General features: G+C 46.5%; 4 protein-coding genes across 4 annotated transcripts; 3 read left to right on the top strand and 1 right to left on the bottom strand.

The window, feature by feature from the left end:
* The first annotated feature begins 1744 nt into the window (after positions 1 to 1744).
* Positions 1745 to 2907, top strand: LOC108087114. Its single transcript, XM_017184296.2, has 2 exons — positions 1745 to 2483; positions 2549 to 2907. The coding sequence occupies exons 1-2, from the start codon at positions 1802 to 1804 to the stop codon at positions 2872 to 2874; spliced, it is 1008 nt and encodes a 335-aa protein (XP_017039785.1). The 5' UTR covers positions 1745 to 1801; the 3' UTR covers positions 2875 to 2907.
* Positions 2908 to 3165: 258 nt separating this feature from the next.
* LOC108087110 (wnt inhibitor of Dorsal protein) lies at positions 3166 to 4259 on the bottom strand. The gene has a single exon (XM_017184292.1). It carries the CDS (start codon positions 4207 to 4209, stop codon positions 3286 to 3288), a length of 924 nt encoding a protein of 307 aa, XP_017039781.1. The 5' UTR covers positions 4210 to 4259; the 3' UTR covers positions 3166 to 3285.
* A 1593-nt stretch (positions 4260 to 5852) lies between these two features.
* LOC108087067 (glutamyl aminopeptidase) lies at positions 5853 to 9989 on the top strand. The gene is made up of 7 exons (XM_017184241.2): positions 5853 to 7194; positions 7736 to 7833; positions 7896 to 8213; positions 8291 to 8409; positions 8481 to 8566; positions 8645 to 9050; positions 9218 to 9989. The coding sequence occupies exons 1-7, from the start codon at positions 5874 to 5876 to the stop codon at positions 9864 to 9866; spliced, it is 2997 nt and encodes a 998-aa protein (XP_017039730.2). The 5' UTR covers positions 5853 to 5873; the 3' UTR covers positions 9867 to 9989.
* Positions 9990 to 10817: 828 nt separating this feature from the next.
* Positions 10818 to 14268, top strand: LOC122320728 (glutamyl aminopeptidase). Its single transcript, XM_043208967.1, has 6 exons — positions 10818 to 11039; positions 11101 to 11456; positions 11564 to 11708; positions 11773 to 12306; positions 12383 to 13311; positions 13463 to 14268. The coding sequence occupies exons 1-6, from the start codon at positions 10848 to 10850 to the stop codon at positions 14133 to 14135; spliced, it is 2829 nt and encodes a 942-aa protein (XP_043064902.1). The 5' UTR covers positions 10818 to 10847; the 3' UTR covers positions 14136 to 14268.
* The last annotated feature ends 137 nt before the right edge of the window (positions 14269 to 14405 follow it).

The following is a 14405-nucleotide window of genomic DNA, read 5'->3' as shown; positions in this document are numbered from 1 at the left end:
GATTTTAATTTTTTGGAAAACTAAGAAAAAAAAATTTTTTTATTCTTGTCAAAAATGTTTTTGTTGGAAATAAACATAGAAAAAAACGTTGCTCATTGAAATTAAAGATTTTTTGTGCATTTTTGAACTACGAAACCTAACAAAAATCTGCTTTTACTATGTAGTTCAGTTTTAAGATTTTAATGTGACAGGTATATTTAATTTGTATATTAATTTTTTTTCGTGCACTCCTTTGAATATGCATGCAGTCTGTCATTATTTTCACTGCCGCCAAGGGCCCTTTTTGGGGCCCATCGCATTTGGGGGTGTGCTGCATAGGAACTTGGGCATGGAACTTGGACATGGGCATTCTTTCACGACGCGTGTCTATATTGAGGGCAGCGCCCAAGTCATCGTCACTTCGAATCGATCACTTCGATTCGCTTTCATTTTTCGTCGCTGGCCGATAATGATTTATCAGCTAATTAACAATGAGGTACTGCATTTTAATGTACAATCTATACTTGTATTAACAAAACCGCAACTATGTTTCACTCCCCACCTGAGTAACGGATTTTCATTAATGAATGTGCGTTCATCCACGCCCTCTGCATTGCAATTCACTTTCATTGACGGAAATAAATGAAAATGCAAATGGCTAGTGGCTATGTTTTAAGCTGTTTGCAAGGCAGCGACATTAATATAAGTTTTCTATAAGTTGTATAAGATCGTTTTCTTTTCCTTTTTTCAAAATGATATAGAACAAATTTTTGTTCTTGAAAATCAAGATTTAGATTGTGACTAAGCAATTACGTGATACCATATTCCTTGCATTTAATTTGGCATGTTTGGACTTTTATTCGTAACGGATTAGCCGACTTTTTTATTGACAAAAGATAAGATTAGCTGGTGTGTGCTACTTGTTATCGAACCGTGATATTGTGGAAATAAAATATCGACGTCCACGTTATTGGGGAAATAAAAGCCTTGCTACCGCAATCGATCCACATAAAGATTTCCCTACGGCTAACTGGAGTTTTTGCTGGCTAATTGTGTGAAAGTAAATTAGGAGACCAAATATGTATTGCGGATTTTTCGCCACTGCCGATGGATAGAATTTACTTTCTACTCTGGATTTCCAGAGCGATCTCCCCCAGTTTTGTCAACAACTTTCCCATGCGATGGCCGTCAGCGTTAATTGAAGGCGTCTGAATCCGAATCTGAATCTGAGTTGAAGTCTGTGGGGTAAAGAATGGAGACGGGAACCGTTAGCAGGCTACTTAGACGGCCAACATAATTTATGGCCAACGTAAATACCACTAGAGGTGATGCAGGGGAGCGGAGGGGCAATTAAAGCTAAAAGAAATCAATGAGCGAGATCACTGAGAAATTGCAGGCCTACTCCAGATATTTTTTTTTTTTCTCCGATGGCTTCTAACACAGACGTCGACCTGGTCGGCTGGCAACTTAATTGAAGAGGATCCAGTGCAAGAATCGTGTTCTAGCGGCCAGTTGCCAGCTTGCCAGTTGCAACCTGCAAAGCTGCAACACTGCACTGCAACACCGGCGACAGGTTGCCGCTGCAGCGGCAACTTCTTGGTCTCTGCCAGTTGTCTGTGCTCAATTCCGATGCCAATTCCAGCCTCAGAATGCAGCTAGCTTTGGATTTGCGGCGGCTTCTCAGTCGCGTTTTCTTCGCGCTTTCTTCGGAGTTGATAAAACGCTTGGCCGCCGCCGATCGTGCCACATTTTGCGTCTGGTCATTGCAGTGGCAGCACGCCGATTCAGATACTTCGAGCAGACGAGACACTGAAATGCTGAGATGAGCGATCTGGTGCGATTCCTTTTACTGAGCGTACTGCTCTGCAGCTCGCTGGCTTTGAGTTTGGGCCAGGACAGCGATGCCGATGGCCAGCAGGAGACCTCGACAGTTAGTCCGGAGGCAGCTCGAGGACTGGCCAGCAGCTACGAGCCGGAGGACAAGCAGACACTGCGAAAGAACTCCCACATCTACATGGGCATCTACAAGAACTACAAGAGCACCTATCTGGGCAACAAGACCACCAGTGAGTACAAGAAACGCCTGCGAGATCGCGTGAGTGCTCCTCAAATGGTGGAGAATGAGGCTCCCGAGTCGGTGGATCCCGAGCAGCTGGATCCCAAGGATTCGCTGGCCCAGGAAATCCGACAAGATGCCCAGGCGGAGGCTTTGATGGAGACTCAAACGGAGTCGCCCAATTACGACGACAGTGACTCTTTGGCTGCCAAGAAGCGACGCAAACGAAAGCGCAAGGATCGCAACAAGCGAAGGGAGGATGTGGAGTCCGAAACGGGTCAGCCAGATCTTTCCGCGGGAAATGAGGGCATTGAGCGGTATCAAGTGGGTCCTGGACTGAATGTGAGTCTGGATATGAGCAATGATATTGTGCATGTGAAGTTGGATGGCCAGAATCTGAAGGAGATTATAGCTGCTCGCTGGCTAAACTTAGATAATAGTGAAGAAGGTGGGTTCAGTAGTTATTAAAGTACATTAAATATAAACTAAATCACCCACTAAAATATTCTCTAGGTCGCGGCAAGAAGTACGACATGATCACCAAAGTCCTTCCACTCTTCATCCTCCCCTTCCTCATCCAATCGGCCATTGTTCCCTTTTTGGTCACCAAACTGAAGCTGCTGCTGGTCAAATCGATTCTGGTGGGCAAGCTGGCCATCTTCCTGCTGATCATCTCGGCCATCAAGAACGGCAACAAGACGGTCCAGAGCTACGAGGTGCCCTCCTATTGGGCCGGCGAACCCAGTCGGAGGTCCGAGCTGGCCGCCGCTGCCTCCTCGGCGGCTGCCGCCTACAATGGGTACAGAGTGGAGGGCAAGCCCACCACCTGGATCAGCTAGACCATCTCACCTTGCTTTAAGTTTGGGTTGTAGGCTTTTAGTGCTTCGCAATAAACATACACACAAATCGGGTTGATTAACTGGCTTTTCCTTTGGATCGATTTAAGATCTGGTTTTAATGAAATGCTCAAGATTCAATTCTATATTTTGGAACGTTAAACTTATGTTATAGTAGATTTATGAATGAAAGTCAGAACATTTCTTTATCTCTTAATACATAAGCGATCACCGATAAACCAAAAGAAAAGTGATTGCAGAATTTTATATAAAAGTTATGTGTTTATTGATAGCATTTGTTGTGGCAATAAATTAGCGGTGGGATCAAATAAATTAACTTAAGCTAAAGATTCTTAACGGGGCTCGACCAGCGCCCCAGTCCTGGATAACTTTTCCAATCGTTAAAGCCTCCTCTTAGTAGCAGGAGTACTGCCTTTCCAGCTGGACGCACACTTGGCACTGGAGTCGGAATCCCCAGACCAGCTTGCAGTTGCACCTCCGCTCGGTTCTCACGTGCTGGGATCGCACACGATAGCCGCAGACTCGGCACAATTGCTGGCAGGAGAGGCGCTCCTCGAGGGAACCACTACCATCTTTGGAGCACTGGCGACCACGAGTTCCCTTCCACAGACCCTGGGCGTCGGGTTCGCAGTAGTTGGGCGAGTCCTGCATGAAGACCAGGGAATCCAAGGGAATGTTCTCCCACATGATCTTCAGATTGCTGCTGGCACTGTCCAACTGAATGGCATCGTCGTACATTTGCAGGATATCCTGGGCGATGGCTTCAAAGGGCTTCAGTACAGCCACGCACTCCTCCTCGAGGCATTTTCCCGGTCCTGGTTGCTTGCATCGGCACTCCTGCTCCAGGGATCTCTGGAGAAGAGCTCCAACCACCCGACGATTGTGGGCAGTTGCTCCTGATCCCGATCCAAATCGCTTTTCGTATTGCTCCAGTGCTTTTGCGGGCTCATGGGCACAGGGAACATTGAGTGCATTCTCAGTGCATCCGCATCCTGCGATCACTCCATTCGCACAATCCTTGGTCAAGGTGTGAACAATGGCTGCCATGGAGATGACGGCCACGTAGACATCCTCTCGATTCGGTGAGGTTTCCTCTGGCTTTAAGTTCCTCTTGAAGAAATCCTGACTGGGGCAGTTCCATCGCTGCCACTGGAAACTCCGCTGGCAGCTTTCCAAGGCCTGCTGATGACCCTTTTCGGTGATGTCCTCCCAGGAGAGTGGAGCCTGGAACTGGGTGTACTGGTAGTAACCCATGGGCTCCATGACTCCGGCAAAGGTGCTCGAAACACCGAGTAGTAAAGTGATGGCAAAGAGCATGTTGTATGATCTCTTGTTGTGTATAATTTGTGATGTTGTCTGTTCGATGTCGTTGGCTCGACTGAATGGTGAGGAGAGCGGAGAGCACACTTATATATCCCGGCGATTAGGGCGCCCTCCTGGGGCCGGCCCGTGGGAAATTCTGGCCTGGTTCAAAAAACCGGAAATTTGCCGTTTTCCACTTGGAAATTTTACATGGGCAGGGGGTCGTTGGAACTCCCGGCATCACAGGCATCGGGAATAAAACCCACTGGCAGCCCGCGACGCAATTGCGGAGCAGCCCAGTTTCCTGCGACTACCTGCCTTCGCCCTGCGGAGGATCCTTCTCCTTTTCGGCCGCCGCTCTCAACTTTCCCACGCTTAGGCAGGTAGATCCTGCTCATGAATGAATCCCGGCGGAGTCCATTCAGATCGGCAGGACTTTCCCGGCCACCCACTGCACAACATCAATGTCCGATGCGGACGCGGGTTTGTTTGGGTTTTCGACCGGGCAAGCCAATTATATAACAAAACATATGACAAACAGTAAATCTAAGCTGGGAAATTAATTTGTGGTGAGCCGGCGGAAAGAGCCGGCATTGTTGCCGTTCTCAGCCGAAGTTAATGCCACGGATTAAGATACATTATCTTCGAAAGCGTTGGGTATAAATATCCAGATATTGATAAGCGGAGTTTCTATTTGTAGTCCTTGGAATATTTGGGGATTTTATTTAAGGGGAAGATAGGTATGCTCACCAGGAGCATTACACACTTTTTTTGAGTTTAGATTTTAAAGTATGTAGAACTTTAAATAACTCAGTTATAAAACCAATGAAAACATACACGTGCTCACACTTATTAAATATAAGTTATCAATACAAAAATCAATGTTTTTTCTGATATAAAGATAGTAAATGAAAAGAAAAGGTAGCCTATCTCGACCCTGAAAATAATCACTTGACAATGATAACTCATCAGCACTTCAAAGATAATGTAAATGTACATTTTATAAGTTTACGAACCGCTTGTAGATCAATAAAAGTGAAAACCAACAACTTTTATGGGAAACTTCCCTTTTTTCCAAAGTCATTATAGGTACTCCGATTCCAGGCGTTGCGAAAACGTGTGCGGAAATTTCGATGTTTGGGTTTTAACACAATGAAAATACCGATTCTCTAATTAGGTCGAAAGTCTCGTACGCGCACAGCACCGGAAAAGGGTTTTTTAGGACCTAAGCGCCGGGTAAAACAGAACCAGAAAGGGAAAGATATATCGCAGGTAGTAAAAAAATTGCTCAATTGGTCTCGTAAGCCTGAGCAACCGAGGGATACGAACAAGGAACACATATGGGCCTTGACACCGGGAGTTCCTCGGGGCTCAGCAGTCAGCTTGGAATTCCGACCCGGCGAGGAAAAACGCGCCAGATCTTTGGCATTTCTAAGTTTAATCAAAGCGCCATGACACGGGGCTCATAAATTCGGGCGATTGTCAGCCGGCGCACTCGCTTCATATGTACATATGTTCCGGCTAATACCGTTCAAGCGGCTCATCGAGTTGCGATTAGATTAGCAGTCAACCAATTAAGATATAGGGTCCCACTTGAGGTGCAATCAACATTTTGCTGTTTTAGCTTTGGAATCGCTCAGTTTCGCTTTGGACTCCGCGCGTGCTGGATTAACGTGGCCATGATTGTCACCGCGAAGTTGGTAGCCATTGGCTTGGGCCTGGCCCTCACAGCCTTCACCGTTTCGACCATCGTCCTGGCCGTCCAGAAGGCGAATCTTAAGAGCGATCTTCGCGATGCCCAGGAGAAGCTGGATCTTCTGGAGGCGGGGTTTACCACAACGGCTGCTCCGACGACTGGGAGCACTGCGAATCCTGGCAGCACTAGCAGTCCGGATCCCACGGCCTCTCCAGGATCAACTGCCTCTCCAGGAACTACAGCTTCTCCCGATCCAACTGCCTCTCCAGGATCCACAGCCTCTCCCGCTCCAACTGCCTCACCGGGAACCACAAGTGAACCAGGAACCACTGCTTCTCCGGCGGAGAAGATCGACTACCGACTGCCCGGCAATCTGATACCCACCCACTACGATCTGTATCTGTTTCCCAACATAGAAACTGGTGAATTCAGTGGCCAGGAAACGATTACCATTACTGTTGCAGAAGCCACCGATAAGATAGTGTTGCACTCCCTCAACTTGAATATTTCGAGTGTTGCTGTTATGAACACGGGAAGTGATACTCTGCAGGTCCTGGAAACGTCCTTCGATGATGTGAGGGAGTTCCTCACATTCCAGCTGAGCGAACCCCTAACTCAGGGCAGAGAAATAAGGCTGCATCTGGGATTCGAGGGATCCATGGCCAACAAAATCGTGGGCCTGTACAGTTCTTCGTATGTGAAGGAGGATGAAACTCGCAAGTGGATTGCCACCTCCAAGTTTGAACCCACCTACGCTCGCCAGGCGTTTCCCTGCTTCGATGAGCCTGCTCTAAAGGCAGAGTTCACCATCACCCTGGTGCATCCTTCCGAGGAGGATTACCACGCCCTGTCCAACATGAACGTGGAGTCGACTGTCCCTCAGGGAGCCTTCCAGGAGGTCACCTTCGCGAAGAGCGTGCCCATGAGCACCTACTTGGCCTGCTTCATCGTCTCCGACTTCCAGGCCAAGCAGGTGGACATCGACACCAAGGGAATCGGGGAGACCTTCACCATGAGTGTTTATGCCACCCCAGAGCAGCTGGATAAAACGGATCTGGCTGTGGTGATTGGCAAGGGAGTCATCGAGTACTACATCGACTACTTCCAAATCGCTTATCCGCTGCCCAAACTCGACATGGCCGCCATTCCCGACTTCGTCTCCGGAGCTATGGAGCACTGGGGACTGGTCACCTACAGGGAAACGTCGCTATTGTACGACGAGGAAACCAGTTCGGCGACCAACAAACAGCGCATCGCCAGCGTGATTGCCCACGAATTTGCTCACATGTGGTTCGGAAATTTGGGTGAGTAAAATATGACTATATTCAGTAATTGCAACTAAAACACGGGGTATAATTATTAAAATCCAAACCACTTATTAAAGTATATAATAACGAACTAAAAAATGTGCTCTACTGGGTTTGCAAAGTCAACATCAATCAACAACAATGTTGCTAACTCAACAATTATCAACAATCTTTTCAACTTAGGTTGCTGCAAATTGTTCATAAATAACTTGGAAGAAATGTCTCTTCAAAAACCCCAGTAAAACTTTTTACTGTCTATTTACTGTGCAATTTTAAACTTGAATCACTTGCCTATGATATTCAAAAAAAAAAGGTTCGCAGTGTAATAAATAACTTGGGAAAAAACGTATATTTGCAAGTCTACTATTTAATACCCTCTCAGCCATAAATCAAAATGATCACTCAATATACGTTATGATTTTGACAAGTTTACGAGCTTGTGCTTATTGCACAATTTATTAGACCTTTGCATTATAAATCTAAATTTGCTAATACAATACAATTATTGTACAATACTAACAATAAACTATTTTTTAAGTAACCATGAACTGGTGGAACGATCTGTGGCTAAATGAGGGATTTGCCAGCTTTATCGAGTATCTCGGAGTTGATGCCGTTTACCCAGAATGGAAAATGGCAAGTGATGCAAGGATATAGAAATAAAACCGTTATTCAATTTAAAATTTCTAATTATAAAGCGTGACCAATTTATTGTGAGCACCCTGCATGCAGTTCTCACCTTGGATGGAACTCTAGGTTCTCACCCAATCATCCAGACCGTCGAGAATCCCGATCAGATCACTGAGATCTTCGATACCATCACCTACTCCAAGGGATCCTCCCTCGTGAGAATGTTGGAGGATTTCCTGGGGGAGACCACTTTCCGTCAGGCGGTTACCAACTATCTGAATGAGTATAAGTACTCCACCGCGGAAACCAGTAACTTTTTCACAGAGATCGACAAACTGGAACTGGGCTACAATGTCACAGATATTATGCTAACTTGGACGGTTCAGGTAAACCGATTGTTTCTATCCCGAAATTTGCAAATATTTCAACCCAATTTTTTGTTGTCCCTTTCTGGTTTTTGAAGATGGGTCTGCCGGTGGTCACGATTGAGAAGGTCTCCGATACGGAATACAAATTGACGCAGAAGCGCTTCTTGTCCAACCCGAATGACTATGACGCCGATCACGAGCCCTCGGAATTCAAGTGAGTGAGCGCAGAACTTATTGCCTTTCTGTTATCTGATTGCGAATTTCGCACATAAATTAACTGTGTAGCTACCGCTGGTCGATCCCCATCACATACACCACCAGCTCGCAATCGGAGGTGCAACGGGCCTGGTTTTATCACAGCCAGAGCGAAAGTAAGTAGTGCCATCTGTATTCAGATCCACGACTCCCCCGATTGCTGATCTCTAAATTTGTTTCCTTTTTTTTTGCAGTCACTGTAACCCTTCCCGCGGCGGTTCAGTGGATTAAGTTCAACGCCGATCAGGTGGGCTACTATCGGGTTAATTACGCCGCCGATCAGTGGAAAGATCTGGCCGATCAGTTGGTGGCTGAACCAAGTTCATTCAGTGCCGGAGATCGTGCCTCCCTCCTCAACGACGCCTTTGCCCTGGCCGATTCCACTCAGTTGCCATACGAAACCGCCTTCGAGTTGACCAGGTATCTGGCCAAGGAGGCCGACTACGTTCCCTGGAGCGTGGCTGCTTCCCGACTCACTTCCCTGAAGAGGACCCTCTACTACACCACTAGTTATGCCAAGTACAAGAAGTACGCCACGGCCTTGATTGAACCCATTTACACGGCTTTAACGTGGACGGTTGGGGAGGATCATCTGGATAAGTAAGTTGGATGAAATATTTATAGGAAAATTTTAAAGGTATCAATTTTATGATTAAGATGATCAAATATAATAATTATTTGGTGTGACATCTTTATAACATCTTTTTAATGATTACGATTTTTAATTTCTTTATAATTTCTTATGCAACACTTCTTTTTATCCCCAGTCGCCTTCGGGTCACCGCTTTGAGTGCCGCCTGTTCCCTTGGCTTGGAGTCCTGTCTCTCTGAGGCTGGACAGCAGTTCAGCAATTGGCTGGCCAAACCAGAGGATCGTCCCAATGCCGATGTGCGTGAGACCGTCTACTACTATGGAATCCAATCCGTTGGAGAGCAGGAGGTTTGGGACGTGGTGTGGGAGCTCTTCGTCAACGAATCCGATGCCAGTGAGAAGTCCAAGTTGATGTACGGCCTGTCTGCCGTGCAAACTCCTTGGATTCTTAAGCGGTACATTGACCTCGCCTGGAACGAGACGTACGTGAGGGGTCAGGACTACTTCACCTGCTTGACCTACATCTCCGCGAATCCTGCGGGAGAGTCCTTGGTGTGGGACTACGTTCGTGAGAACTGGCAGCGATTAGTGGATCGATTTGGTCTGAACGAGCGCTATCTGGGCAACCTGATACCCTCGATCACTGCCAGATTCAGCACCCAAACCAAGCTGGAGGAGATGGAGCAGTTCTTCGCCAAGTATCCGGAGGCTGGAGCCGGAACTGCTGCCCGAGTGAGGGCTTTGGAGACTGTCAAGAACAACATCGTTTGGCTGGCCGAAAATCTGGAGGGAGTGGACGCCTGGCTGGACAAACAAGAACTGTAGGAATGTCCAATGGGGAAGTGGTCTTTCGCCCACGAATCACATTAAATTTGTACTCATCTAATGGCCATTATAAAGCAATCACATGCCGAACAAGTAAAAATAAAGATAGGGGAAAAACAGAAATTACACCTCTATAAATTAGCAATTATCCATTTAGCTGATTGATAATGGAAACATGGTTCGATTTGATAACAAGTTTCCTGTGCGAGTGACTAATGCACAAAAACTGATTTTAGTGACATTTATTGCAGGTTCGAATGTTCGTGTTAAAGTTACGAGCTAGAGAAATATTTTTTTTTTTTATGAAATCCCAAAGAACCCTGTGTTTTCTCACAGTATTTAAAAAAAAACGTTCATTTTCAAAACAATAAATCAATCATTGACAAAATACCTAGAAATGTAATCTTTTAATTGGTTATTAAAGATGTGGTAGTTATTGAACTATATCAACACAAACTAACCTTGGCAGAAATTTCTATGCAATATCAATTTGAAGCTCGCTATTTATGTTTGCAATTGAAGTTTGCAATTTAAGTTTTGCATTTTAAGTTATATAATCTTTCATTGATTTAAAATTAATGGGTGGTTATTAAAAATGATGAGTGTAGAATTTTATAATCTCCTATAAATACTTGTTCCATTTTTTTTCTCAGTAAGACGAAGCGAAAGTAATTGAGATGGTGATTTATGGTTTCAAGGAGGGGATAATAGTGTGAGATTTGCTCGAACGATGTGGTTGAAGCCATAATATTTCTATTGTGTCATAAGCGATGTATTCCCATTTTCACTCTATGGGCAGCGGAGATCCCTGGCTGTTGCCCTATCGATTTGCTGACCGTAATCGCGGCTATTTGTCCAATCTTTATCGCAATCGTGTAGGCGAACATAAACCAATTCGAGTGCCCGCAATCAATTTGAGTCGAATATTGGGCAGCAAACTAGACCGCTAGTTAGTCGCTTTCGATAGGTGCGATTGCAAAGATGTTCTTGTCGACTTATTGGCTGCAGGTGGTGCTCTCCTGGGCGGTGGTTGCCTTTGCCACGGCCACGGTGGTTGTGGCGGTGCAGAACGCCAAGCTGGAAAAGGATCTGAAGGATGTCCAAGAGAAGATCGACATCTACGAGCAGTGGAATGGAGAGAGTAGCAATCTGCGGGCCAAACGTGAAGATACGGTGCGTGAAAGTGTGGTGTATATTTAATCAGTTAAACTAGATTGGGAAATCCCCCCTTTAGATTGATTACCGATTGCCCACCGCGCTGGTGCCCATTCACTACACGCTCTACTGGCATCCGGATCTGGAAACAGGTACCTTCACTGGCCAGGAGACGATCCGAATCAGTGTGGTGGAGCCCACCAACCAGATTATCCTGCACTCGTACCTTTTGAATATCACGAGTGTCTATGTCCTGAATCGCGTGGTGGATAATTTCGTGTTGGAGGAGGAGCGACAGTTTCTGATCATCAATTTGACTGAAGAGCTTGCGGTGGGTGCCACTATCACCCTGGGAATCATATTCAATGGTCAGACGCAGGACAAGCTGGTGGGTCTCTACAGCAGTTCCTACTTAAATGAAGCGGGAGCTATTAGGTAAATATCTATAATTTATTTTATCAACTGAAGCCTGAAAGTATGCAAGCCAATTAGCTAGATTATTCTTTATTTTGTATTTAACCCGAATTATTATTTATTGACAGAACCATTGCCACAACCAAGTTTGAGCCCACCTATGCCCGCCAGGGCTTCCCCTGCTTCGATGAGCCAGCAATGAAGGCCACGTTCGCCATCACAGTGGTGCATCCAACTGGTTCCTATCATGCCGTTTCCAACATGCAGCAAACTGTAAGATCAACTTTAACTTAATCAGAAAAGGAAACCCATTAAAACTCTTGAAAACCCCTCCCAGGATTCCAGCTATCAGGGAGATTATACAGAGGCAATCTTCGAGACCAGTGTGTCGATGAGCACCTACCTGGTGTGCATCATTGTGTCCGACTTCGCCTCCCAGGAAACCACAATCAACGCCAACGGCATTGGCGAGAACTTCTCCATGCAGGCCTACGCCACTTCCCATCAGATCAACAAGGTGCAGTTTGCTCTGGAGTTCGGAGCAGCCGTCACGGAGTACTACATTCAGTACTACAAGGTTCCGTATCCCCTGACCAAACTCGACATGGCCGCCATTCCCGATTTCGCCTCGGGAGCAATGGAACACTGGGGATTGGTCACCTACAGAGAAACCGCTCTGCTCTACGACGAGAGCTACAGTTCCACGGCGAATAAGCAGTCGATTGCCGGAACTCTGGCCCACGAGATCGCCCACCAGTGGTTCGGAAATCTGGTCACCATGAAATGGTGGAACGACATCTGGCTGAACGAGGGATTCGCTCGATTCATGCAGTACAAGGGAGTGAATGCTGTCCACCCGGATTGGGGAATGGTAAGCTCTGGATCTAAATTAAGATGGGTTTGATTGAACAAGGTTTATATAATTTTATAATCTTATCTTATCTTAGCTGGATCAATTCCAAATCTTGGCTCTTCAACCCGTCCTGGTGTACGATGCCAAGCTCTCCTCCCATCCAATTGTCCAGAAAGTGGAAACCCCGGATGAGATCACCGCCATTTTCGACACAATCAGTTACGAGAAGGGAGGTTCCGTGATCCGCATGTTGGAAATCGTCGTGGGTTCCGATAACTTGGAGCTGGCGGTGACCAATTACCTGTTGAAGTACCAGTTCAACAACACTGTAACCGATGATTTCCTCACCGAATTGGACGCAGTGATTGGCGAGTTGAGCATCAAGATAATGATGCAAACCTGGACTGAGCAGATGGGATATCCAGTTCTGAATGTTTCCAAGGAATCCGACGGTAGTTTCAAGGTCACCCAGCAGCGATTCCTTTCCAATCCCGCCAGTTATGAGGAGGCTCCCGAAGACAGTGCCTTCGGTTACAAGTGGACTGTTCCAGTAACCTATGTAACTGATGATGGGTCGGAGGGCGGTATATGGTTTGATTACGATGTGGACTCCGTGACAATTCCCTCACCCGGCGAGATCCAGTGGATCAAGTTCAATGCTAACCAGACGGGTTACTATCGAGTTAACTACGATGATAGTTTGTGGACTCAGCTCATTCAGCAGTTGAACAGCAACCCCGAAAGCTTTTTTGTCGGGGATCGTGCTAATCTCCTGGACGATGCCTTTGCTCTGGCGGATGCCAGCCAACTTTCCTACAGGATTCCCCTGGAGATGACCGCGTATTTGAGCCAGGAACGCGACTTTGTGCCCTGGTATGTGGCGGCCAACAAGCTGAGGTCCCTCCATCGCAGCCTGATGTTCAGCGAGGGATATGTGACCTATCTGACTTATGCCAGGAGTCTGCTCACCGGAGTTTATGAGGAAGTGGGATGGACCGTGGATGCCGACAACCATTTAAGAAAGTAAGGATTCAAGTAAATAAGGGGATTGTAAAGCTTTGGAAAAAGAGTAATTAGGATTGGTTTTTATCTTTCAATTATCAATTTTTCTTATATTAGTAAGGGGAACTGGTTGGTGTCATTACAAATAGATTAATCTTGTTTCCCTTTTCAGTCGCTTGAGGGTATCCATTTTGACTGCTGCCTGTGCTCTGGGTGTCCCAGACTGTTTGGAGCAGGCTGCCCAGCGTTTCAACGCCTTCCTCGAGAACCCTACTAGCCGACCCTCCCCCGATCTCCGCGAGATCGTCTACTACTACGGAATGCAGCAGTCCACCAGTCAGTCAAACTGGCAGAAGTTGTACGATGTCTTCGTAAACGAAACCGATGCCAGCGAGAAGCTGAAGCTGATGTACGGATTGGCGGGGGTTCTGGACAGCCAGCTGCTATTTAACTTCCTGGTTTTGGCGGGTAACGAGAGCATTGTGCGATCGCAGGACTACTTCACCTGTGTGCAGTACATCGCCGCCAATCCCGTGGGTGAGCCCGTGGTGTGGGAGTGGTACCGAGAGCAGTGGACCCAGTTGGTGGCCCGTTTCGGGCTGAACAATCGCAACTTTGGCAGACTCATCGCCCAGATCACGAGTAACTTTGCCAGCTCCGTGAAGTTGGAGGAGGTGCAGCAGTTCTTCGCCAAATATCCGGAATCCGGAGCAGGAGCCAATTCCCGTTTGGAGGCCGTGGAAACCATTAAGTACAACATCGAGTGGCTAGCTGGAAATCATGGTGACATCAACGATTGGCTGAGTGGAACGGCCTCGCCGATGACCAAGAAAAACCTATTGTAAAATATATGTACATATACGAAAAACAAAAAGCAAACAGTCCAATTAACCATTAACTAGAATTGCATAAGAAACCAGCGAAATTTCCGTTCGAGTTCAATAAAATAAAATTCCAAAATCAAACCATAAAATAAAACCCCCATATATTTTTCACTTTATCCGGGCAAGTGGCGATTTCTATGGCTCCAAGGAATTGCTGCAGATAGCAGTTACGAGGGTCTGGTCAGAATGGAATCATGACCATGCGTAATTACGTTAGACTGTCCGGCAATA

This window comes from Drosophila ficusphila, unplaced genomic scaffold (genome assembly GCF_018152265.1).
Source record: "Drosophila ficusphila isolate 14025-0441.05 unplaced genomic scaffold, ASM1815226v1 contig_791, whole genome shotgun sequence".
NCBI lineage: Eukaryota > Metazoa > Arthropoda > Insecta > Diptera > Drosophilidae > Drosophila > Drosophila ficusphila.
The sequence above is the reverse complement of the archived record's forward strand: the minus strand, read 5'-3'. Positions and strand labels throughout refer to the sequence as shown.